Raw genomic sequence first — 27,298 nt, 5'->3', positions numbered from 1 at the left:
AAGAAGTGACGTCTCGGTTGCCTCACCAGTCGACTCTCTCCACTCCTTCAACAGGTTGATGTGGTAAGTTTGTTTAACTTTCCCTTTGTCAGGGTGGTGGATCTCATAGGTCACTGGCCCCATCTTGCGGACCACGGTATATGGCCCTTGCCACTTGGCCAACAGCTTATTCGATGATGTTGGCAATAGGAGTAGAACTTTCTGCCCCGGCTGGAACTGTCGAAGTCTTGCATGCTGGTCATACCATCGTTTTTGAGCTTTTTGTGCCTCTTGCAGGTTCTCTTTGGCCAGTTCCCTGTACCGCTCAAGTCGATCTCTCATCTCTAGAACATACTGCACTATGCCCTTCTCCTCCGTTCTGGATGCAGGGTCTTCCCACCCTCTTCTCAGTAGGTCCAATGGTCCCTGCACTTGCCATCCATAGAGCAGTTCGAATGGTGAGAACCCAGTTGAGGCTTGAGGTACTTCTCTGTAGGCAAAAAGCACAAAAGGCAGCCACTTGTCCCAATCCCGTCCTGTGTCGGCAACAAACTTACGTAACATGTTCTTAAGGGTTTGATTAAAACGCTCCACCAGACCATCTGTCTGAGGGTGGTATGGGGTCGTCTTGATGGCGTTGATACCCAGCTGCTGGTATAGTTGCCCCATTAACCGTGAGGTGAAGTTAGTTCCCTGGTCTGTTAGGATCTCCTCTGGAATGCCTACTCTGGAGAACATTTGGACGAGGGCATGGATGATTTTCGGCGTTGTGATGGATCGGAGTGGAAACGCTTCTGGATATCTTGTAGCATAGTCGCTGACCACCAGGATGTACCGATGTCCTGCACTACTTCGTTCAAGTGGGCCTACGATGTCCATGGCGATGCGTCTGAAAGGAGAAGAGATCACAGGGAGAGGATGCAGGGGTGCTTTGCCCCGCTGGGAAACAACACTGGTCTTTTGACAGATGGCACATGTATTGCAATATGTCTGAACATCTGTGTATAGTGTAGGCCAGTGGAACCGTGAACTAATGCGTGCATATGTTTTCTGCTGTCCTAGGTGGCCAGCCCAGGGAACAGTGTGTGCTAAATGTAAGACAATATGGCGGCAACATGTTGGAACAACTAAACGTGTCACATCATTTGTCTGCAAATACAACACTCCATTTAACACAACGTATTTTTCATTGCACAGATTAGCTGCATTTTCACACCCTGCCTTCTCAAAGAGTGATTTTAAAGACTCATCATCCCTTTGTAATTTCGCAATGTCCTCCGGAATCCTCCAGCCACTAACCTGAAGACCATCCACAGAGGTTTTAGAAACTGGGGTGCCCATGTACTTCTCTAGACGCCGCTGTCGGCGTGACTTCCTAGGGCCCTTTGTGCCGCCCTGCAACAGACTACTGTCCAAGTCCGGCAGTGGCTGCAGACCTGCCTTGGCTTGTGCCCGGGTGACAACAGGACATGACACTTCAACAGTGGCAGAGGGAGTAACAGTTTCAGAGTCTTTGGTGGTTTGTAACAGATCATTTAGTACTGGCAAGTCTTGACCCAAAATCATATCAGCTGGCAAGTTATCAACTATGGCAACATTTAACAAGTACAATTGATCATACACCTCAACAACGACTTCAGCTCTAGGGTACTGCTTTACATCTCCATGTACACATTGAACAGCGGTAGTGCTCACATAATTTACATTTGGCACAAAACATGGTTTTAACAGAGAGAGAGTGCTACCAGTGTCCAAAAGAGCTTGCAACGAATGTCCATTTACTGTCACCTTACACTTATTTTGACTCTCCTCTACAGAGTCTCTAGCATTGTCTTCCTCTCTGGGAACATAACAAAATCCAGTCAATTTTGCTTTTCGCACAGGACACACTGATGCTTTGTGTCCAGGCTGTTGGCAATAAAAACAAATTAGTCCCTTGCCCACAGATGATTTTTGTCCTTGTGCATGGTCTATACGATCAGCGTGACTTTTCTCAGCTTCAGCCCCAGAACGATCAGAAACCGAACGTACAGTACCTCTTGGTGGTTGAGTGCGCAGGCCTCCCCTGTGAGCATTCATGTACTGTTGAGCCAGCTTTGCTGCCGCCAGGCCTGTCATCGGCTCATGCTCCCGTACCCATGTGCGAGTATCATACGGAAGTACACGAAGAAGCTGCTCCAGGATAATAGCCTCACCAATCTCCTCTTTAGTATGCTCCTCAGGCCGTATCCATCGTCGATACAGATTCCTCAAGCGATGGTAAGTTTCTGTTGGTGACTCTCCCGCTGGAACAGAGGACACTCGGAAGCGCTGGCGGTAAGTTTCTGGTGAGATGTTAAATTTCTCCAGCAGTGCCTCCCTTAGATCAGCATACACTTCTGCCTTCTCCTCATCCATCGCTAAGTACGCCTCCAGTGCCTGCCCTGTCAGCAAGGGGACAAGTCGAAAGCTCCACTCCTGCTCAGGCCACCCCCAGGTCCTGGCCAACCGCTCGAACCGCCGAAGATAGTTTTCAATGTCTTCCCCCTGCTGGAAGGCTGGCATTTTTGGTTCAGACCGCTGCATTGGCCGACTTGGTGCTGGGACATTTGTGGAGTCTAGGACATGTGCCTGCCTGTCTCGTGTAGGTCCTCTCTGTGCTGCCGGAGTTGGTAGGTCCATCCGCAGACTATCTATGTCATACGAGGTCTCTGCAGGCCGTGCTGACTGTACGATGGACTCTCGTAGACCACGGAGCTCTCGCAGATATCTCTCTTCCCTCTCCTCTTGTGCATCCAGGAATTTGCGCATCAGAGACATCATTCCTTCACCAGACATTTCACCAGCTGTGAAGGGCTTGGTCTGTGGTGAACTGGCCTTTGCTGATGCTTCAGGAAGCCTTGTAGCTGCCTCTTCATCCTCTGTAGATTCCATTGAATCCCAGGTAACATCCTTTCCAGCCACCACCTTCCCCTGGGACCGCAAACCCGTCCTGGGTTTTTTACCTTTTGGCGCTGTCTTGCGGGTTGCCATCCCACCGCTGCCACCATATGTGATAAAACGAGAACCACCACTCGCTTGGGGACGTTGTGAATGTCCGTAAAAGATGTTAAATGATGGCTCAGCCCGCAATAGCACTTATGTGCAAGTGCAATTTATTTACAGTGCCAAAAAATATACACAGTCCAATGGTGAAAAATATATATAGGTGAACAAAGTACCAAAGAAACAATAAACAGAAAAATAAAGAGGGAATAATCCAAATGAAAAAAGTCAATATACAGGTAAGTATCCACAATATACAGGCGTTACAAAAAGATCGCTTGAGGCACCACAGTTGCTCTCTCGCTCCGACTTGGTAAACAAGTGATAAGTTTTATTCTGGCCTGCCCTTATATAGGACAGACTCCACCCCCTTCAAATGGGACTTTTCAAACAGGTAATAACAGATGGTAAAAACCCCACTACTTCAGGCATTTCTACTTTTACACAATTAATTAATACTAAACACAAACTCAAAACACATAAATCAACAAATAAAACATTAAACACAAAAATACTACATTCAACCATTTAATTTATATACACGGAAAAACAAGGTACCCCCTACTAATATAAAACAATGGTTTGGCTGGTTTCCGGTGCGCTGCGGCAGCGCGGCGCCGTCAGTGACGTCATAAGTGATCGCCGCTCTATCGCTCTGTTTGGCAGCGTCTCACACCGGAACACCAACCATCGCACGCCCAATTCAACATAACTAACACCGATTAGACAAGACGACATCAAACAACGTGCAGTGTGAGTGTGTGAAATGTCCGGGGTTATGAATATTGACGGATGTGGAGGGGAAGATGAAATAATGTCCAACACATATGTGCCATCGGGAGTGCGTGTGCACCCGCGCTGCCGACGGCGGAACACCAGGAGGGAAATGAGCGTGAGTTATTACAAAGGTAAGTATTTCTGCTTAAGTGTAGGTGTGTGCGTGTGTGTGCCAGTGTTGCCCAGCAGTGACAATTAGGTCAGCTTTGTCACAGTATACAACTGAATAGTTTATTAAAGTTTTAACAATAAAAGTACCCTGTGAAATGTTTCATTAAATAAAAAAGTCATAACATTTTTACAAAAATAAAAGTAATGTTTTAATAAGTTGTATTATTTTTGAATCCGTAAACGTTCTTCTTCTTCTTCTGCTCTGGACGTTCGCTTGCAGGAAAGTGTAGAGAGTATAGAGTATAGAAAGTATGAAGATAGAAATGTTTACTTTGAAATAAACCAATTTAGATGTAAAACAGATATCCTCAGATCATGTAATCCGTATGAAACCACACACAGGTGCATCGACACTACTGCGGTAAAGACCAGTGTCGCTAACCAAAGCCAAAACAAAGCAGTAGTTTGTCAATAAAATGGTAATGCAGTCTCCTTGCTGTTTTTCCCTGGTGACATTATTAGCCTATATCTGCCTATATCCAGAAATTAAAAGGTAAAATCCTGATGAAGGATGTATACATCCAAATATTGCCAAGTTCTGAAACAATCAGGTTATACAGTAAACTCCATTTTTTATGGCTGCTGTTTTGTCTGTGTTTTCTGTATAATGATCATTCTCACCTGGTTCCTCTACAGAAGGTGCTCCACAGGAGCCACAGTCAGCTCAGATGAACACATCCATCCCAGCATCTCAACCCATTCCCTTCATCATTCCCAGAATCCACACAGTGCAGGGAAACTCTACCTTTGGAAGTGTGGAAGCTCTGGGTCTCCAGAACGGTTTTCTTGGTAAAGCTGGCATGTTTTCCTTCAGGATATGCCCTCCTTCTGCCGAGAGCAAGACTGCTGGTGTAGAACAGACAGGAACAGCTCCTGAGTCGACTGGAACTGGAACATTGTTACTTCCTGGAGGATATAGGTTAATAAAACTGCCCATGTTTGTCAGTCCCAGTGTGAGCAGCCCAACGACCGCTTCTGTACCCGCTGCATGCACCGAGAAATCACCCGAAAACACTCATGAAGAGCCCACCTCTATTAAAACAGAAGCAGCTGAAGATGGCAGTGGTCCGCTCTCAGAAGACACTTCTCCAGTTATCATTAAAGTAGAGTCTTACAGCAGCGAGTCTTCATCCAAGCGTCCGTGCTCTGACCAACCTGAGCCACAGGAAACATCGCTGCACATCAAGATGGAGGACGATACGGACCAGTCCCCACAGAGCCACCCCAAAATAGAGGAGCCAGACCCTGAGGCGATCACAGACGTCAGTCATCAACCCAAAACCTCTGAAAGCAGGGATCCCAGTGTCAGATCCTCCATTACTGACGTCCAGCAGCATCTGAAGAACACAACCACTGGTGCAGGATTGTTCTTCTCTCTGTTTGAGGGTCGCACCTCGCTGGTCTCTCCTGCGAACACTAAAGCACCCACACCCCGACCGGAGGAGATCCAGAAGAGGAGAAAACCACAGGCTCCAGACGATCCTCGAGCGGATTCTGCTGAAGTCATGTACTCCAGCGACGGATGGACCACAGAGGACAGCGTAAGTCATGAGAAGAATCAATCAGAGCCTCGTTACTTTGCAAACATCAACTCTATAATGAGATTCAATCGATCAACATGAATGAAATCCACTGATATCATAACTTCAATAACATATAAAAAACAATTACATAATTATAAAGTTAAAAAACCTGTCTTAAGTGCAATTCATGTGTTTGCACATTGTAATATTATAATAAACGTACTGAAACTGATTGCATACATATTCAGATGAATCAAGCATGTGAATCTAAATAAACTGAATCATGAAATAAGTCTCCAATATCAACCTTTAATCGACCCATCCTGAAGAAGAAGAAGAAGAAAGTGTGTGTGAGTCGGTGTTCTCAGATTGTGCTGTGTTTGGATCCTAGAACGAGTGGTACAGCGAGGAGGAGGTGGACATCGAGACGTTTGAGGAGTACGATCAGAAGATGAACATCAGTCTCTTGAGAGCGAAGGCGAGACGGTGAGTCCTGAGCTTACACACACACACACACACACACACTCTTCAGATTGATTCGGCTGCTCTTACACATCTCTCTTCTCTTCAGGAAAACACAGCAAGCAGCTCAGAGTCAGTGGCTTGTGAGTCTCTTCTTTCTTTACCTCCAGTTTGTTCTGATCACTGAACTATTATGAGGTGAAAAGCAAAAATAATATGAAAATCACTTGATTTACTGTCTCTAAATATATATGCTTCATTTTACAGTTAAATTAAATGTTATCATACAGTCAAACCAAGATGTATTCAGACACCTTCAACATGTCTCACTTTATCAGTTTATTTGCTATGGTTTAAAAAATGTTTAGAAAATTGTGAAATTGAAATATCCAGTGAAGCTGTTGTGCAGCTGAAACCCCAAACACTCCATCACTGCGCCGATAGATCTTCATAACCTGATCATCATAACCTGATCATCGTAACCTGATCTTCATAACCTGATCATCGTAACCTGATCTTCATAACCTGATCATCATAACCTGATCATCATAACCTGATCATCATAACCTGATCATCATAACCTGATCATCGTAACCTGATCTTCATAACCTGATCATCGTAACCTGATCTTCATAACCTGATCTTCATAACCTGATCTTCATAACCTGATCTTCATAACCTGATCTTCATAACCTGATCATCATAACCTGATCTTCGTAACCTGATCATCGTAACCTGATCTTCATAACCTGATCATCATAACCTGATCATCATAACCTGATCTTCATAACCTGATCTTCATAACCTGATCATCATAACCTGATCTTCGTAACCTGATCATCGTAACCTGATCTTCGTAACCTGATCTTCGTAACCTGATCTTCGTAACCTGATCTTCATAACCTGATCATCGTAACCTGATCATCGTAACCTGATCATCATAACCTGATCTTCGTAACCTGATCATCGTAACCTGATCTTCGTAACCTGATCATCGTAACCTGATCTTCGTAACCTGATCTTCGTAACCTGATCATCATAACCTGATCTTCGTAACCTGATCATCGTAACCTGATCATCGTAACCTGATCTTCGTAACCTGATCATCATAACCTGATCTTCATAACCTGATCATCATAACCTGATCATCATAACCTGATCTTCATAACCTGATCTTCATAACCTGATCTTCATAACCTGATCTTCATAACCTGATCTTCATAACCTGATCATCATAACCTGATCATCATAACCTGATCTTCATAACCTGATCTTCATAACCTGATCTTCATAACCTGATCATCATAACCTGATCTTCATAACCTGATCTTCATAACCTGATCTTCATAACCTGATCATCATAACCTGATCTTCATAACCTGATCTTCATAACCTGATCTTCATAACCTGATCATCATAACCTGATCTTCATAACCTGATCATCATAACCTGATCATCACAACCTGATCATCATAACCTGATCTTCATAACCTGATCTTCATAACCTGATCATCATAACCTGATCTTCGTAACCTGATCTTCGTAACCTGATCATCGTAACCTGATCTTCGTAACCTGATCTTCATAACCTGATCTTCATAACCTGATCATCATAACCTGATCTTCATAACCTGATCATCATAACCTGATCATCACAACCTGATCATCATAACCTGATCTTCATAACCTGATCTTCATAACCTGATCATCATAACCTGATCTTCATAACCTGATCATCATAACCTGATCATCATAACCTGATCTTCATAACCTGATCTTCATAACCTGATCTTCATAACCTGATCTTCATAACCTGATCTTCATAACCTGATCATCATAACCTGATCATCATAACCTGATCTTCATAACCTGATCTTCATAACCTGATCTTCATAACCTGATCATCATAACCTGATCTTCATAACCTGATCTTCATAACCTGATCTTCATAACCTGATCATCATAACCTGATCTTCATAACCTGATCTTCATAACCTGATCTTCATAACCTGATCATCATAACCTGATCTTCATAACCTGATCATCATAACCTGATCATCACAACCTGATCATCATAACCTGATCTTCATAACCTGATCTTCATAACCTGATCATCATAACCTGATCATCATAACCTGATCTTCATAACCTGATCTTCATGTGTTTCCAGCTGAAATGTAAAGCAGCGGAGTCCCATCATGCAGTGTGGCGTATGTCTGATCTGCCGCTGTACACACGGACGTGGCGTCTGAACCGAGCGCTCCGAGAGCAGAAGCAGCTGGTCGAGATACAGCAGAGCTTGGACTCGTTGAAGAGGATGCTGGGTGTTGAAGATGATGTGATGATGAGCACTCAGGACCTGCTCCGAGAGGTGAGACTCAACCCTGCGCTCCTCAGATCTCTGCTGGACACTTCCTGTTCACTGACTCCTTCCTGCTCTGTCTCAGGCTCAGCAGATGATCCGAGCTCTAGAGGAACACAACACTTCTCTGATGGCCAGCAAACGGGCCTTGATTCGACAGCATTCTCACTATCAGAGCCTGATCTCACAGCGCTCCGCTGCAGACGGTGAATCATGTGTTTGTGTTTGTGTGTGTGTGTGTGTGTGTGTGTGTGTCTCTGTGTGTGTGTGTATGTGTGTGTGTCTGTGTGTGTGTCTCTGTGTGTGTCTCTGTGTGTGTGTGTGTGTGTGTGTGTGTGTGTCTGTGTGTGTTTGTGTGTCTGTGTGTGTGTGTGTGTGTGTGTCTCTGTGTGTGTCTCTGTGTGTGTGTGTGTCTGTGTGTGTCTGTGTGTGTGTGTGTGTGTGTGTCTGTGTGTGTGTGTCTGTGTGTGTGTGTGTGTGTGTCTGTGTGTGTGTGTGTGTGTGTGTGTCTGTGTGTGTGTCTCTGTGTGTTTGTGTGTGTGTGTCTGTCTCTGTGTGTGTGTGTGTGTGTGTGTGTGTGTGTGTGTCTGTGTGTGTGTCTGTGTGTGTGTGTGTGTGTGTGTGTGTGTGTGTGTGTGTGTGTGTGTGTGTGTGTGTGTGTGTGTGACCTTATTCTGACCTTTACTTGATCACAATCACTTTAGATCTGACACCAGAAGCAGCAGCTGGACACTAGATCACTTACACTGAAAGAGCAGCAACATTTGATCATTTAGAGGCCTTAGAAATTCAAGAATGAATATGATACAGCATCTTTATAGAGATGAACTAACATGTTTTATGACTCTTCCAGTGCCGAAAACAGCAGCTCCTTCATTACCCAGAAGTCCTGCACACAGTCAGTCAGGTGAGCTCGTGATGAACCACACTAACAGGAGCTGATGACAGATACCAGGGTTCCTGCGAGGACTTAAGAAGCCTTACATTTAGTTGAGACACATTTAAAGCCATAAAATGTTCAATTGCACAAGAAAGTCTTACCGTATTTTCCGGACTATAAGTCGCACTTTTTTTCATAGTTTGGCTGGTCCTGCGACTTATAGTCAGGTGCGACTTATCAAAGTTAATTTGACATGAACCGAGAAAACATGACCGTCTCCAGCCGCCAGAGGGCGCTCTATGCTGCTCAGTTCTCCTGTAGTCTACACTGAACACATAGAGCGCCCTCTGGTGGCTGTAGACGGTAATGTGAACTCTTGGTTCTTGGCTCTAAATAAATGTGACTTATAGTCCAGTGCGACTTATGTTTTTTTTCCTCATCATGACATATTTTTGAACTGATGCGACTTATATTCTGAAAAATACGGTAATTATGATTTCTAGAGGTCTCAAATGTGTGGATGGAAACACCAGAATTGTGATGAAGAACCTTTCCTTTCATTGAGTGTTTACTGCTGTTACCGTGGAAACCACTATATTTCTGCCGTTCAGACTGAAGGTGCATTATCAAAACCGTTAATATGAGATCGTTCGCTCTGTGTTTGTGTTTAGTGCTGAAGAGACGTTTGCCCAGCGTGATCCTGCAGTCCTTCAGCTAGAGCCTGAGACCAGGATGTGCTTCAGCTTCAGCTCATCATGAGATCAGCAGGTGTTCTGGAGTCACTCCGGAGTCACTATAGCTCCAGCTGAGGAGTGAATCCTGTGCATCATGGAGCAATACTTCCTTTTTCTGCTAATGATGGACAGAACTGGCCGTTTTTCACTTTTACAGCTTGTACAGTCTTTGTCTAAAGCTATTGTGAATTAATATTTCTCAGGATATTACTTAATAATGAGCTCATTAACCCACATTGGGGTGGTATTTCTATGGCTTCTCGTTTAATACTAAACATGTTGTGCTCAGTTTATGGACTGTGTGATCTTTTTGTTAGAATAGATTTATTTTTGTGATTTCTGCATCATGGATGGTTGACGAGGCCGGTGTTAGTTTTCTGTTGTTTGTAATCACCGATTAATCTCCCAGAGATCTGAATATCTCCTAACCGGATGGATCTTAAAGTCAAATCATGTGGATTTCCCTCTTTATCAGAATCAAATAGCCTCAGAATTGAGTTGATATTGTGGCCTTGTGCACAAATAAAATCTAATGCCATGTAAATGCTGTGATTGTCTTCTGTCTTGCCTTTATAAATGTAGTGTAACACTTTTTAATGAAAGTTAAACATGAAACACAAAAACTGCAGTTTTGATTTGATTAAACACATTTTTAAAAGAGTGCATTCATGACACATTAGTGTTTATTATAGTGTTACTACAGATGTTTATTCATGTATCTGATATACTATTTATACTGTTATAGTTTATTGTACATATTTTGAATTGGGTTTTATTTTATTTTCACTTTAATTTTAGTAAATGGTTTAGTAATTTTGTGTTTGTAGTCATTTTTATAGTTTTTTTTTTTACATCTATATTTTTTATTAATTTTTAATTATTTTTTTCAGTCAAGTGTTTGAAGACAAGTTAAACTAAAATAAAATGAGATGTTTTCTTTGCAACTAGCTAAAATAAAAGTTATATGATTTATTCAGCTTTGAGATGATGCATTAATCTAAATTTAATAACTTTTACCCTTACAGCTGTTTTTGTGGTCTAGGGTCAAATTTAAAGTTAGCATGTATTTTATTTCAAGTAACAAACTTTTGTGTTTTTAATTTTAGTTAAAAATAATTCTGGTTATCACGTGTGCGTCCTCTGAGACATTTTTGCCCTTTTTTGTGTGTTTGTGTAAATGTAAACGGCATAAATATTGCCAAAATGTAGTATTTTTATAGGAAAATTAATACTTCATTTAAAATATGAATGAAAATGTTCCTCTTTCAAGTCGTCTTGAAAGTCTGTGATGTGAAGTGTGCTGGAGTCTGGAGGTTCAAACGCTGCGGAGCACGACTCTCTGTGGCCGATTTACCAATTTTGTTGTATGTAAAAATATACAAAATAGACAATGTACAAAACAAGCAAAAGCACAAAATATAATACTGACAGTAATGTATGTACAGGTATGATTTGAAATGTAAAGTGTGTGTGTATATAAATATAAAGTGTAGTGTGTCCGCCGTTATTATAAGCTGTTCATAAGATGGATTGCCTGAGGGAAGAAACTGGTCCTGTGTCTGGTCGTTCTAGTGCTCAGTGCTCTGTAGCGTCGACCAGATGGACACAGTTCAGAGAGGGAGTGTGCTGGATGTGAGGGGTCCAGAGTGATTTTAACAGCCCTTTTTCTCTTTTTTTATTTTTCTCACAGCAGTCCGGACTACCCTCTGTAGTCTTCTGAGGTCAGATTTAGAAGCTGAGCTGAACCAGACAGTTACTGAAGTACAGAGGATGGATTCGATGATGGTGGAGTAGAACTGTTTCAGCAGCTCCTGTGGCAGGTTAAACTTCCTCAGCTGGCGAAGGAAGTACAACCTCTGCTGGGCCTTTTTCACGATGGAGTCAATGTGAATGTCCCACTTCAGGTCCTGAGAGATAGTGGTGCCCAGGAACCTGAATGACTCCACTGCAGTCACAGTGCTGTTCATGATGGTGAGTGGGGGGAGTGCAGGGGGGTTTCTCCTAAAGTCAAAGTCAAAGTCACCTTTATTTATATAGCGCTTTAAACAAAATACATTGCATCAAAGCAACTGAACAACATTCATTTGGAAAACAGTGTGTCAATAATGCAAAATGATAGTTAAAGGCGGTTCATCATTGAATTCAGTGATGTCATCTCTGTTCAGTTTAAATAGTGTCTGTGCATTTATTTGCAATCAAGTCAACGATATCGCTGTAGATGAAGTGACCCCAACTAAGCAAGCCAGAGGCGACAGCGGCAAGGAACCGAAACTCCATCGGTGACAGAATGGAGAAAAAAACCTTGGGAGAAACCAGGCTCAGTTGGGGGCCAGTTCTCCTCTGACCAGACGAAACCAGTAGTTCAATTCCAGACTGCAGCAAAGTCAGATTGTGCAGAAGAATCATCTGTTTCCTGTGGTCTTGTCCTGGTGCTCCTCTGATACAAGGTCTTTACAGGGGATCTGTATCTGGGCTCTAGTTGTCCTGGTCTCCGCTGTCTTTCAGGGATGTAGAGGTCCTTTCTAGGTGCTGATCCACCATCTGGTCTGGATACGTACTGGATCCGGGTGACTGCAGTGACCCTCTGATCTGGACACAGACTGGATCTCGTGGCCACGGTGACCTCGGAACAAGAGAGAAACAGACTAATATTAGCGTAGATGCCATTCTTCTAATGATGTAGAAAGTACGGTGTTATGTGAAGTGTTTCCGGTTCCGGTTTACCTAATTAATGAAGCCTAAAAATCCTTTAACGGATTTGGATATTAAAAGCATATTAGTATGTTATGTGTATGCCAGGTTAAAGAGATGGGTCTTTAATCTAGATTTAAACTGCAAGTGACGTGACATTCAGCCAAGTATGGTGACCCATACTCAGAATTTGTGCTCTGCATTTAACCAATTCGAAGTGCGCACACACACAGAGCAGTGAACACACACACACACACACACTGTGAGCACACACCCGGAGCAGTGTTCATCATTTATGCTGCGGCGCCCGGGGAGCAGTTGGGGGTTCAATGGCTTGCTCAAGGGCACCTAAGTCGTGGTATTGAAGGTGGAGAGGGAACTGTACATGCACTCCCCCCACCCACAATTCCTGCCGGCCCGGGACTCAAACTCACAACCTTTCAATTAGGCCACGACTGACAAATGTTTTGTATTATCAAATTGCCTGAGTTTTGAGAACGTAGCGGACGTAGAGGAGTATACTGAGGTGCTAAACCATTCAGGGCTTTATAAGTAATAAGCAATATTTTAAAATCTATACGATGTTTGATAGGGAGCCAGTGCAGTGTGGACAGGACCGGGCTAATATGGTCATACTTCCTGGTTCTAGTAAGAACGCTTGCTGCTGCATTTTGGACTAGCTGTAGTTTGTTTACTAAGCGTGCAGAGCAACCACCCAATAAAGCATTACAATAATCTAACCTTGAAGTCATAAATACATGAATTAACATTTCTGCATTTGACATTGAGAGCATAGGCGGTAATTTAGATATATTTTAGAGATGGAAAAATGCAGTTTTACAAATGCTAGAAACGTGGCTTTCTAAGGAAAGATTGCGATCAAGTAGCACACCTAGGTTCCTAACTGATGACGAAGAATTGACAGAGCAACCATCAAGTCTTAGACAGTGTTCTAGGTTATTACAAGCAGAGTTTTTAGGCCCTATGATTAACACCTGTTTTTTTAAATTACTCATCATCCAGTTTTTTATATCGACTATGCATTCCATTAGTTTTTCAAATTGGTGTGTTTCACCGGGCCGTGAAGAAATATAGAGCTGAGTATCATCAGCATAACAGTGAAAGCTAACACCATGTTTCCTGATGATATCTCCCAAGGGTAACATAAAGCATGAAGAGTAGCGGCCCTAGTACTGAGCCTTGAGGTACTCCATACTGCACTTGTGATCGATATGATACATCTTCATTCACTGCTACGAACTGATGGCGGTCATATAAGTACGATTTAAACCATGCTAATGCACTTCCACTGATGCCAACAAAGTGTTCAAGTCTATGCAAAAGAATGTTGTGGTCAATTGTGTCAAACGCAGCACTAAGATCCAATAAAACTAATAGAGAGATACACTCACGATCAGATGATAAGAGCAGATCATTTGTAACTCTAAGGAGAGCAGTCTCAGTACTATGATACGGTCTAAATCCTGACTGGAAATCCTCACATATACCATTTTTCTCTAAGAAGGAATACAATTGTGAGGATACCACCTTTTCTAGTATCTTGGACAGAAAAGGGAGATTCGAGATTGGGCTATAATTAACTAGTTCTTTGGGGTCAAGTTGTGGTTTTTTGATGAGAGGCTTAATAACAGCCAGTTTGAAGGTTTTGGGGACATATCCTAATGACAATGATGAATTTATAATAGTCAGAAGAGGATCTATAACTTCTGGAAGCACCTCGTTTAGGAGCTTAGATGGTATAGGGTCTAACATACATGTTGTTGGTTTAGATGATTTAACAAGTTTATACAATTCTTCCTCTCCTATAGTAGAGAATGAGTGGAACTGTTCCTCAGGGGGTCTATAGTGCACTGTCTGATGTGATACTGTACCTGACGGCTGAATGGTTGCAATTTTATCTCTAATAGTATCGATTTTAGAAGTAAAGTAGTTCATAAAGTCATTACTGCTGTGGTGTTGGGAAATGTCAACACTTGTTGAGGCTTTATTTTTCGTTAATTTAACCACTGTATTGAATAAATACCTGGGGTTATGTTTGTTTTCTTCTAAAAGAGAAGAAAAGTAATCAGATCTAGCAGTTTCTAATGCTTTTCTGTAGGATAGGTAACTTTCCCGCCAAGCAATACGAAATACCTCTAGTTTTTGTTTTCCTCCAGCTGCGCTCCATTTTTCGGGCTGCTCTCTTTAGGGTGCGAGTATGCTCATTATACCATGGTGTCAAACTGTTTTCCTTAACCTTCCTTAAGTGTAAAGGAGCAACTGTATTTAAAGTGCTAGAAAAGAGAGAGTCCATAGTTTCTGTTACATCATCAAGTTGTTCTGAGGTTTTGGATATGCTAAGGAATTTGGATACATCAGGAAGATAACTTAAAAAGCAGTGTTTTGTGGTAGAAGTGATGGTTCTTCCATACTTGTAACAAGAAGTATAATTTAACAATAAACAGTGTTTGCCGGCAGCCATATCACCCTGGAGCCCAAGACCGGTTGCCCACTGAAGCTAAGCAGGGCTGAGCTGGTCAGTACCTGGATGGGAGACCTCCTGAGAAAACTAGGTTGCTGCTGGAAGAGGTGCTAGTGAGGCCAGCAGGGGGTGCTCACCCTGTGGTCTGTGTGGGTCCTAGCGCCCCAGTGTAGTGATGGGGACACTATACTGTCAACAAGCACCGTCCTTCGGATGAGACGTTAAACCGAGGTCCTGACTCTCTGTGGTCATTAAAAATCCCAGGATGTCTTTCGTAAAGAGTAGAGATGTGACCTCGGCATCCTGGCTAAATTCGCCCATTGGCCTCTGACCATCATGGCCTCCTAACAATCCCCATATCCGCTGATTGGCTTCATCACTCTGTCTGCTCTCCATCAGTAAGCTGGTGTGTGGTGGGCGTTCTGGCGCACTATGGCTGCCGTCGCATCATCCAGGTGGATGCTGCACACTGGTGGTGGATGAGGAGATACCCCTTGACTATGTAAGCGCTTTGAGTGTCTAGAAAAAAAAAAGCGCTATATAAATGTAAAGAATTATTATTATTATTATTAATTTACAATTTTGGCTATATGAAGTTTGCACAGAACTAAATAATGATCTGAGATATCATCACTTGGCTGAATAATTTCAACACTATCAACATCAATTCCATGTGACAGTATTAAATCTAGAGTATGATTTCGACAATGAGTAGGTCCTGAAACATGTTGTCTAATAGCAATAGAGTTCAGAATGTCTATAAATGCTGATCCCAATGCATCCTTTTCATTATCAACATGGATATTAAAATCACCAACTATTAAGACTTTATCTGCAGCCAGAACTAACTCGGATGTAAAATCACCAAACTCTTTAATAAAGTCTGTATGGTGCCCTGGTGGCCTGTATACAGTAGCCAGTACAAACATAACAGGGGATTTATCATTAACATTGGTTTCTCTGGATAATGTTATATGAAGCACCATTACTTCAAACGAGTTATACTTGAAGCCTGCCCTCTGAGAAATCCTGAAAACGTTATTATAAATTGAAGCAACACCTCCCCCTTTGCCTTTTAGACACGGCTCATGTTTATAACAGTAATCTTGGGGGGTGGACTCATTTAAAATAATGTAATCTAAATAATGTGTCTATGGTAGGCTGTAATGGACTACACAGCATTTTTTAATTATTTTTAAATATTTTTTTTATTTTTAATAATTTTAACTGAGTTAGCGACGTACGAAGAACAGGCCCCTGACTCAATAAGCCAAGCTTTATCATTTGTTTATCCATATTGCATTTGTTTTTTATTTGTTGAACCTCAATTAAATTGTTAACCTTAACTTGGTTTGGACGTTTTTTGTATTTTCTAGTTTTGTATTTTTCTAGTTGTATTTTCTAGTTTCTAGTCTCTATAGTGTGATATCTAGGTGAAAGAGTCTCTATGTGCTGAGAATTAACTGACCTCTGTGACGGGAGGCAGCTAGCAGACGGTCGGTTTAGCCAGTCTGTCTGCTTTCTGACCTGGGCCCCAGTTAGTCAAGTATAAACACTAAGACTATGTACCATATTTCTAGACAGAAGAGCAGCACCACCCCAGGAGGGATGAAGACCATCTCTTTTAAACAGGTCAGGTCTGCCCCAAAAGCTCGTCCAATTGTCTATGAAACCTATGTTATTCTGTGGGCACCACTTAGACATCCAGCCATTGAGTGATGACAATCTGCTATGAATCTCATCACCACGGTAAGCAGGGAGAGGATCAGAGCATATTACAGTGTCTGACATCGTGCTTGCAAGTTCACACACCTCTTTAAAGTTATTTTTAGTGATCTCAGACTGGCGAAGTCGAACATCATTAGCGCCGGCATGAATAACAATCTTACTGTATTTATGTTTAGCATTAGACAGCACTTTTAAATTTGCCAAGATGTCAGGCGCTCTGGCTCCCGGTAAACATTTGACTATGGTGGCTGGTGTCTCTATATTCACGTTCCGTACAATAGAATCACCAATAACTAGAGCACTTTCATCAGGTTTCTCAGTGGGTGCATCACTGAGTGGGGAGAACCTGTTTAATGTTTTGATCGGAACAGAAGAGCGGTGTTTTGACCCACGACTACGCTGCCTCACCGTCACCCAGTTGCCCTGCTGCAGGGGCTCTGCTGGAACCGGACAATGTACAGGAATCCCTGAGCTAGACGCATCCAAAGCCGTATCTAGAGCCCTAACATTCTTACTGTCCTCAATTAAAGTTTGGATGCGTGTCTCTAATTCTGAAATCTTCTCTGTCAGCCTAACTATTTCCCTGCATTTATCACATGTGAATCCCTCATCAGCGACAGAGATAGATAAACTGTACATGTGGCAAGAGGTGCAAATACCGATAGCAGGCGAAGCCATTACTCACTGTTCTTGATTAAATATTCTTACTGCAGTTGTTTGATGAACTTGTGGAAAACTGCAGCGTGAGAGAGAGAGGAGAAACCGCTAATGACAAGCTAACGAGTGCTAACGCTTTGCAGGTGTACTGCAGTCACGGAAAAGTGAATGATCAAAGTTAATCTGATAAGATTGATCAATAATATCAGAAATATGGTGTGAATTAAGTTATATTTTACCACTTTAAAAAAAATAAAATCAGCTACACGGAGCTACCATTAGCTACAGAAGGCAACCGGAAGTAGAGAAAACACTCTCCAACCACCATCATCTCCACTGTTTTGAGTGTGTTCAGCTCCATGTTGTTAAGAGTGCACCAGACAGCCAGCTCTTTAACCTCCTGTCTTTAAGCAGACTCATCACTGTCCTGAATGAGGCCGATGAGTGTGGCGTCGTCTACAAACTTCAGGAGCTTTACAGAGGACGTACAGTCACTAGTGTAGTAGAGGACCCAACCTGTTGTTGATTCGCCAGAGTGCTGGAGAATAGGGTGTTTCTACACAGAAGCAGGATCACTGGAAATAATTAGTTCTTTAGCTTGTTAGTATAAATTACTCTTTGCCATTCTGATTTCCTTTTCCAGTGTGTATTTGGTCAACTAGGAATGGTTAAAACATTCCAGGATAAACTCATGCTCAAATTGATTTGACCAATATTTACACTGTAGCTCACATCAGGGGGCTATGATAAGGTAGCATGACATTTCTAAACCAGGCAGTGCTGCCAAACACAAACACACGCTCACCCAGCTAACCAGTCACAGTACATTTTATTTCAGAATGCCAGCCTTCTTTTGATACAGGAACTATATGAACCATTCATGCCAGACTGGGGAGAGAGTTGTAAAATGTGCAAGTTCTTTTTAACCAGCTATGAGACCTTGTTCTAGTAAACCTTAGACCATATTCAGTAAGATGATAACATCATGGTAATGAATATGCACAATATGGTTATCGTGGTTACATCTAAATACCAGGAATAACTAATTACGCAGCCCTTACCCTGGAAACCCCAACATATTTAAATGGTCATTCAGATTTGTACGGTGTTCACCACACAGCACCAAATATTTAGACGTAATAAGCCCATTTTCAAACTTATTGTCCCATTTTGATCTGGACTACAACAAACCCAAGATTTTGTTGGTCACACTTTACATTGTTAAACGGCCAATTAAATTATGAACATTAATGTTAGGTATTCTGGCAAGTAGGTTGGAGAAGAAAAAAAAACCTGGCAAGAGGGACATGTAATACCAGATTCTGCAGAACAACAGCAAAGGACAAGATAAATTGTAAACTTCTGTAAAGTTTATTAAAAACTAGATTTACATGACCAGAGTAACTTCTCCACTAGAAACCACAGTCTGCTCCCCAGAGACAGCCTTGATAGGAGTGTCTCTTCCTGAAAGATATGTCAGAAGTGAGAACACTTATAAAATGTGCAGTTCCTCGTCAAGAGAAAGCAAGAACTCACGTTTCCTGGTGCAGCTTTGCTCACAAGAGCCAGATGATGGATGGCACACCTCTGTACTGCAGTGGATGAAGATCTGACAGGGAAGAAAGAGGCTCAAGTCACAGAATCCACAAGTAGTAAAAACACAAATGTTCAAGTAACAGGGGGCATACGGTTTCCTGCAGAGCAGCCAGTGAGGCTGGATCTACAAATGTGAACATCTTCACAACGAAGCGCTTGTAGTGGGTTGGGTACTGAAGACCAGAAGATCCGGTCACTGGAACCAGTGTGGTCAAATAACGGTCATCCTGGTAAGGGCATCTGAAGACAAAAGAGAAGGTTAGAAAGGGTCTCCCAGCAGACTAACTGGATCAAGATCGGCTGTAAGCCCACCCATCGATCAGAAGGTCCCACTGGGGGAGACTGAGTGGACTGGGGGTTGAAGTAGTCCAACAGCGTCCCAGCATCAGGACAATGTTGGGGTCAGTCCTCTCCATAATGTGCACCTCAACATACACCGGCTCTCGCAGGACTTTTGTGATGGGATAATCAGCGTCACTGTAGTAGGACGTGTAGGCCTCATCCCCTGAGGAACACTGCGGTTGAACCAGATTCAAATTCGAAAGGCTTTAGGCAGACACAGAACAGGACCTTACCTTCAGCACAGCCTTTGGTTACACATTGGCCATTGGCCAGTCTGAGCTCCACCCGGAGAGGTCCAGGAGCAGCTACTGGTGGAGGTGGAGGAACAGAGTTGACCTCCACAACCAGAGCTTCCACAGAAGTTTCAGAGTATCTACACTGGAAGAGAAACCTGGACAACACATTGAGCTTGTAGCATTTATCAGGGATTAAGGTTCACACAGTCATAGATCACCTACTCAAAATGACTGTCCCTTGTGATGGAACCATATGGTCCAATCCCCACTTCATACGATGAGGTCATTCTGTTTTCATACACCACATATCCGCCATCCTCCTGTGAATAGGTACGGTATCAGCATCCAGTCCATCATAAGCAATGCAGAATAAAACCAGTAGCAGCTGCTCACCATCACGCTCGTGCCACATGCGGTCACAGGGAACTGGTATATAGCAAAGGAAGGTGTGGACCCCACAGGAGCGCAAGGTGGGTCGTTTCCACCCAGTAGATGAACAGAATCCAGACTCAGTCGAGGCAGAGTAACATCTCTAGACACCACTACCACAAACTGACCATCTCTAATACACTGGACAGTCACTAGAACAAGGTACAAGAGCAGGTTAATGCAGAGAATCAGTTTAACACGAACAGAAGATTGAGAACGCTTACCTGCCCTCCCATAGAAACACTGCTGTGCTTTAAAGCAGCAGTTAATAGCTTCACACTCAGCACCACTGATCCCAGGTAGACCACATTGGATCTGCTCGGAATCAGCTACAGCACATTTATCAAGGGGATCTGCCTGCACTACTGGCTTCTGATGTGGAAACTGTGGTTTAGGTTGTTGAACTGGCTTCTGAAGCGGAAACTGCTGGTAAGTTGGTTGTTGAACCGGCTTCTGAAGCGGAAACTGTGGTTTAGGTTGTTGAACTGGCTTCTGAAGCGGAAACTGCTGGTAAGTTGGTTGTTGAACCGGCTTCTGAAGCGGAAACTGTGGTTTAGGTTGTTGAACTGGCTTCTGAAGTGGAAACTGCTGGTAAGTTGGTTGTTGAACCGGCTTCTGAAGCGGAAACTGTGGTTTAGGTTGTTGAACTGGCTTCTGAAGTGGAAACTGCTGGTTAGTTTGGTTGTTGAACTGGCTTCTGAAGCTGAAACTGCTGGGTCATCGGAGACTGAACATCCTGAAGTGATTTACTCCAGTTTGGAACAGCATGACAGAAAGCACAAACCAGCAAAATCTGAAGCAAACACCAACTTCCACCCATTGTTCAACAGCTAAACACAAAGTGGAGATACTGCCCTTTGGTCTTTTTGTACTCTACAGATTTAAGCTAATTAACGATAGTCCCTCCCTCTTCATTAACACTCATGGTTCTCATGACTTGCAGAAATGGTAGCTTGCAGCTGGGTGTTTCTCCTTGGATCTCAAGATAGACTTCTTATTTTTCCTATTTTTTTTACATAAATGCACAAATTTAATTAGAAAAATCTTACTTGTGATTTTGCACATTTTGCAAATGTGCAAAACGGTCGACACTGTCAGTATGTCATGTGAGATAGTGAATGATGAATATCTTACTGATAAAGTGAACATTAAGTGGAGACATGAAGATGTTAAGAGGCTGGTTTTGAGTTTAGGAGTCTGATGGCCTGGGGGAAGAAACTTCTCCCGAGTCTCTCGGTTTTTTGCCATCAGGCTGCGGAAGCGCTTACCAGATGGCAGCAAAGTGAAGAGATGGTTACTGGGGTGGGTGGAGTCTTTGATGATTTTAGCAGCTCTGCTTCTGCAGTGTTTGAGATAGATGTCCTGCAGAGAGTGGAGAGCAGACCCGGAGATGCGCTCAGCTAAGCGCACAACTCTCTGCAGGGCTTTGCATTCTTGACTGGAGCTGTTCCCATACCACACTGAGATGCACTGAGTCAATACACTTTCTATAGCCCCAGAATAGAAAGTTTTCAGGATTGCTGGTGAGACCCTGAATTTCCTCAGCTGTCGCAGATGGTACAGTCTTTGGCTGGCTTTATTAACCTGTGTTTGAATGTGTGTAGTCCAAGTCAGGTCCTCAGAGATGTTTACACCAAGGTACTTGAAGCTGCTCACCCTCTCCACAGGGGTCCCGCTGATCATAAGAGGAGTATAGGGCTGCTGCTGTCTCTTCCTGAAGTCCACAATCAGCTCTTTAGTTTTTGCTCACATTCAGAGAGAGACAGTTGTCCTGGCACCATGATGTTAATTTCCCTACCTCATCCAAGTATGCAGTCTCATTATTGTTGTGAATGAGGCCTAGAACCACAGTATCATCAGCAAATTTGATTATAGATGTGGAGCTGTGGGAAGACACGCAATCATGTGTGTAGAGAGAGAAGACCAGGGGACTCAGGACACAGCCCTGTGGGGCTCCTACGTTCAGGGTGATGGAGCTGGAGGTGTACTGGCTTTCACCACTTGAGGTCTGCCGGTGAGGAAATCAAGAATCCAGTTGCAGAGTGAAGAATTCAGGCCGAGGTCCATGAGTTTAGAAGCTAGCTTTAAGGGGACTATAGTATTAAAAGCTGAGCTATAGTCAATAAATAGCAGCCTTATGTAGTTCCTGTTATTGCTGTCAATTTGTGTGAGAGAAGAGTGCAGGATGTGAGAGATGGCATCATCAGTGGATCTGTTTGGGCGATAGGCAAACTGAAGAGGGTCCAAAGTATCCGGTATGGAGGAGCAGATGACGTTTTTAACCAGCCCCTCAAAGACCTTCATGACTATTGATGTGAGGGCAACTGGATGATAGTCAGTCAGACAATAGGGTTTATTGTTCTTAGGCACAGGGATGATGACAGATTTTTTGAATGAGGTGGGAACCACCGATGTAGCAATGATGCAAGCTATGTCAATTAGCATTGCAATTGTGTGTTTATGGTCATTCAAAGTTATCCACTCTTTAATAGTGTTCTCAAAACGTTGGCACAAAAAACATTATTCATGCATTGTTCGTAGAATCGGTAGATGGACCGAGGGTGAGCATATTTTCAGCAAATCTTCATTGTCACTACTGCTTTATAAAACTCTTCTCGTCCCATGCAGAGGACAGGTGTCTCAAAGCCTCGGCCGTGCCTTTCTTTGCTCACCTTCTAACCAGGCGGTGCAATTGGGTTTAGCAGGTGGGCTGTGGATTAGGAAGCTCTTTGTAGCTAGAGCATCCCGGTACTTGAGTTTCTCCACAAGCGAGCAGATCTGAGACAGGGGTGGTTGCAGGAACACGGGCATCATGGACATACAGACGATTATCACACAGTTCTCTGACAGAACCTTACGAGTGTCAATGGGACACTGGTGAGGGACAAACACAGAATGAACTAGGTTTATGCTGGGAAAACTGTTGCTTCTGTCTACTCAGCGAGACAAAATATTTTTGATAAAATTCTATACGGTGTTGCAAGCTATGTCAATTAGCATTGCAGTTGTGTGTTTGTTGTCTCTCATGTTATAAAGCATCTTTGCATGTTATTCAGCTGTAGTGATATCAGATGCATTCGTCCACAAGGGATTTCCCAGGTCTCCTTTGTGAAACAAACATTACATGAGTGTTTGGATTAGGATTAACCCTGCTCCATAATGCTCACATAATCTCATTTTGGGTACAAATAAAATAAAGTACTTTGGAATGCAGTAACTCGTGGTTGTTCAGCAAACCACTTTTTTTTTTTTTTTACTCTCAAGTCATTTTCTACCACTGCCTTTCGTATGGTACAAAATATTATGCCCCAGGGTGCAGGTTAGCCTTTTACGCATGAAATAAAAATGCCTGAAGTTTGATATAATTGATTTCTTGTCAGAAGACTGGCTCTACCAGGATTTTTTCCTCTCAGCTACACATGCGTAGAAATCATTTTACTTGCCATCACTTTGTGAAGTGGGAAAGAAACGCTTATTCAAAAATACTCTAGAAACCAACACTTTTTGACCGGACAGCAAAAGCAAAGTATGGCAAGCCATACTAGAATTGGTCCTCCAATTTTAACTCTAAGTTACTGCATGCACATTAGAAGCAGTGAACACCCAGTGCAGTTTGCAACCAGTCACTGTGGTGCCTGGGGAGCAACTGGTTGTATTGAAAGTGGAAGGGAGCACGGTTCATTCAATCCCTAACCTACATTCCCTGCTGGTATGGAGTATTAAAACTTTAGGTCACAACTGCCCAGCTTGCAATCAAATCTTTCCCCATATAAGCAGATAGTACTAGGATGACTGACAGACCGCACTGAATATGACCCACAAGTTGTGGTGGTTCAGTCTTAGCCCAATCGTTAAATAGTCAGACTTGTGACCTAAAAGGGAACAGATTCAAGTCTCAGTCCCAGCAAGAATTGGGGGGGGGGGGGGTTGTTAAACATCCAAGGTTGTAGAACCTTGGTTTAACAGTGCGAGGAAGAAAAAACCTGGCAAGAGGGGCATTTAATACCAGATTCTGCAGAACAATACCAATAGACAAGATACCTCGGGGTTCTACAAAGTTTATTAAAGTCTAGATTTACACGACCAAGAGTTTACTGCGCCACTAGAAACCACAGTCTGCTCCCCAGAGACAGCCTTCATACGAGCATCTCTTCCTGTAAGAGAAGTGTTAAAAGTGAGAACACTTATAAAATGCTCAGTTCCTCTTGTCAAGAGAAAGCAAGAACTCACGTTTCCTGGTGCAGCTTTGCTCACAAGAGCCAGATGATGGATGGCACACCTCTGTACTGCAGTGGATGAAGATCTGACAGGGAAGAAAGAGGCTCAAGTCACAGAATCCACAAGTAGTAAAAACACAAATGTTCAAGTAACAGGGGGCATACGGTTTCCTGCAGAGCAGCCAGTGAGCTGGATCTACAAAGGTGAACATCTTCACAACGAAGCGCTTGTAGTGGGTTGGGGTACTGAAGACCAGAAGATCGGTCACTGGAACCAGTGTGGTCAGATAACGGTCATCCTGGTAAGGGCATCTGAAGACAAAAGAGAAGGTTAGAAAGGGTCTCCCAGCAGACTAACTGGATCAAGATCGGCTGTAAGCTCACCCATTGATCAGAAGGTCCCACTGGGGGAGACTGAGTGGACTGGGGGTTGAAGTAGTCCAACAGCGTCCCAGCATCAGGACAATGTTGGGGTCAGTCCTCTCCATAATGTGCACCTCAACATACACCGGCTCTCGCAGGACTTTTGTGATGGGATAATCAGCGTCACTGTAGTAGGACGTGTAGGCCTCATCCCCTGAGGAACACTGCGGTTGAACCAGATTCAAATTCAAAAGGCTTTAGGGCAGAAACAGAACAAGACCTTACCTTCAGCACAGCCTTTGGTGACACATGGGCCATGGGCCAGGTCTGAGCTCCACCCGGAGAGGTCCAGGAGCAGCTACTGGTGGAGGTGGAGGAACCAGAGGTTGGACTTCCACAACCAGAGCTTCCACAGAAGTTTCCAGAGTATCTACACTGGAAGAGAACCGTGGACAACACACAGCGAGCTAGTAACATTTATCAGGGATTAAGGTTCACACCAAGGTCATATTATCCCTACTCAAAATGGGCTTGTCCCTTGTGATTGGAACCATATGGTCCAATCCCACACTTCATACGATGAGGTCATTCTGTTTTCATAACACCACATATCCCGCCGTCCTCCTGTGAATAGGTACGGTATCAGCATCCAGTCCATCATAAGCAATGCAGAATAAAACCAGTAGCAGCTGCTCACCATCACGCTCGTGCCACATGCGGTCACAGGGAACTGGTATATAGCAAAGGAAGGTGTGGACCCCACAGGGAGCGCAAGTTGGTCGTTTTCCACCCAGTAGATGAACCGAATCCAGACTCAGTCGAGGCAGAGTAACATCTCTCGACACCACTACCACAAACTGACCATCTCTAATACACTGGGACAGTCACTAGAACAAGGTACAAGAGCAGGTTAATGCAGAGAATCAGTTTAACACGAACAGAAGATTGAGAAACACTTACCCGCTCTCCCATAGAAACACTGCTTGTGCTTTAAAGCAGCAGTTAATAGCTTCACCACTCAGCACCACTGATCCCAGGTAGACCACATTGGATCTGCTCGGAATCAGCTACAGCACATTTATCAAGGGGATCTGCCTGCACTACTGGCTTCTGAAGCGGAAACTGCTGGTTAGCTGGGTTGCTGAACGGCTTCTGAACCAGATACTTGCGGTTTAGTCAGTGTTGAACTGGCTTCGGAAGCATATTTGTGGAGGAAGCCACTGGTTAGTTGGTTGTTGAACTGGCTCTGAAGCTGAAAACTGCTGGGTCATCAGAGACTGAACATCCTGAAGCGATTTACTCCATTGTGGAACAGCATGACAGAGAGCACAAACCACCAAAATCTGAACCAAAACACCAACTTCCAGCCATTGTTCAACAACTAAACACAAAGTGGAGATACTGCCCTTTGGTCTTTTTGTATTCTACAGATTTCAGCTAATTAACGATAGTCCCTCCCACTTCATTAACACTCATGGATTAACAAATTTAATTAGAAAATCTTTACTATCTTATCCAATTGTAATTGGTTCTCAAATTTCTGTTAACCTGGTGTTTCTTGAGTCCAATGTCATATTTGACAACAAATAAGAATGGTTCAAGTCCAAGTTTACTGGAAATTGCCAAAAAGTAGATGTTTTTCTTTGGTGCCGTTTCCTTAACACTCCCCGAAGACAAGTGTGCTCTTACAAATATTGAGGAAAATACTATAATAAGCAGTAAATGATTTTAAGTATATGGAAGCTTATTTCCACTACAGAATAAATAAATAATAAAAGAGAGAAGAAAAAAAGGTAATTTTGACTATTTATGTCATGACTGATCTATCTCACAGTTCACTAATTTCTCAACGTTGCTGACTTTTTTTCTCCAAATTGACCTTTTTGATTCTTTGGGGGAAATAATTCCATAGAATCCATATAAGTTTGTCAGCAAGTTTATTATAAACCACAAAAAACAAAAAAAAACAAAAACATTGTAAAAGAGAAAAACTGACAACCTTTTACTCATTACGATCAGACCTCAAAAAGACCTTTTTTTTAGTAAAACATGACTGCAAAAAGAAAGAAAAAGAAAATCTTCTCTCTTCTCCTCTGACCAGACGAAACCAGTAGTTCAATTCCAGGCTGCAGCAAAGTCAGATTGTGCAGAAGAATCATCTGTTTCCTGTGGTCTTGTCCTGGTGCTCCTCTGAGACAAGGTCTTTACAGGGGATCTGTATCTGGGGATCTAGTTGTCCTGGTCTCCGCTGTCTTTCAGGGATGTAGAGGTCCTTTCTAGGTGCTGATCCACCATCTGGTCTGGATACGTACTGGATCGGGTGACTGCAGTGACCCTCTGATCTGGACACAGACTGGATCTGGTGGCTACGGTGACCTCGGAACAAGAGAGAAACAGACTAATATTAGCGTAGATGCCATTCTTCTAGTGATGTAGGGCTTGCTTAGTTGGGGTCACTTCATCTACAGCGATATCATTGACTTGATTGCAAATAAATGCACAGACACTATTTAACTGAACAGAGATGACATCACTGAATTCAATGATGAACTGCCTTTAACTATCATTTTGCATTATTGACACACTGTTTTCCTAATGAATGTTGTTCAGTTGCTTTGATGCAATGTGTTTTGTTTTAAAGCGCT

General features: G+C 43.0%; 1 protein-coding gene, 1 long non-coding RNA gene and 1 pseudogene across 4 annotated transcripts in view; 1 reads left to right on the top strand and 2 right to left on the bottom strand.

Moving 5' to 3' along the window:
- LOC113076911 (MAX gene-associated protein) overlaps positions 1-10,456 on the top strand; it is a 29,977-nt gene extending 19,521 nt beyond the window's left edge. For all 3 annotated transcript variants that reach the window (XM_026249522.1, XM_026249520.1, XM_026249521.1), the window contains exons 16-22: positions 4,588-5,492; positions 5,866-5,960; positions 6,046-6,079; positions 8,107-8,307; positions 8,384-8,504; positions 9,152-9,205; positions 9,850-10,456. In XM_026249522.1, coding sequence (XP_026105307.1) covers positions 4,588-5,492; positions 5,866-5,960; positions 6,046-6,079; positions 8,107-8,307; positions 8,384-8,504; positions 9,152-9,205; positions 9,850-9,896 — 1,457 coding nt within the window. In that variant the 3' untranslated portion in view covers positions 9,897-10,456. The remainder of the gene's footprint in view (positions 1-4,587; positions 5,493-5,865; positions 5,961-6,045; positions 6,080-8,106; positions 8,308-8,383; positions 8,505-9,151; positions 9,206-9,849) is intronic.
- Positions 10,457-18,820: 8,364 nt separating this feature from the next.
- LOC113076912 (zona pellucida sperm-binding protein 4-like) lies at positions 18,821-20,919 on the bottom strand (annotated as a pseudogene).
- A 3,245-nt stretch (positions 20,920-24,164) lies between these two features.
- LOC113076913 (uncharacterized) lies at positions 24,165-24,493 on the bottom strand. Its single transcript, XR_003281244.1, has 3 exons — positions 24,456-24,493; positions 24,304-24,376; positions 24,165-24,227 (listed from the first exon to the last, which is right to left on the bottom strand). It is a non-coding gene; the product is annotated as an uncharacterized LOC113076913 (long non-coding RNA).
- Positions 24,494-27,298: the final 2,805 nt, after the last annotated feature.

Source organism: Carassius auratus, unplaced genomic scaffold (assembly GCF_003368295.1).
Source record: "Carassius auratus strain Wakin unplaced genomic scaffold, ASM336829v1 scaf_tig00021425, whole genome shotgun sequence".
Classification (NCBI taxonomy): Eukaryota; Metazoa; Chordata; class Actinopteri; order Cypriniformes; family Cyprinidae; genus Carassius; species Carassius auratus.
The sequence above is the reverse complement of the archived record's forward strand: the minus strand, read 5'-3'. Positions and strand labels throughout refer to the sequence as shown.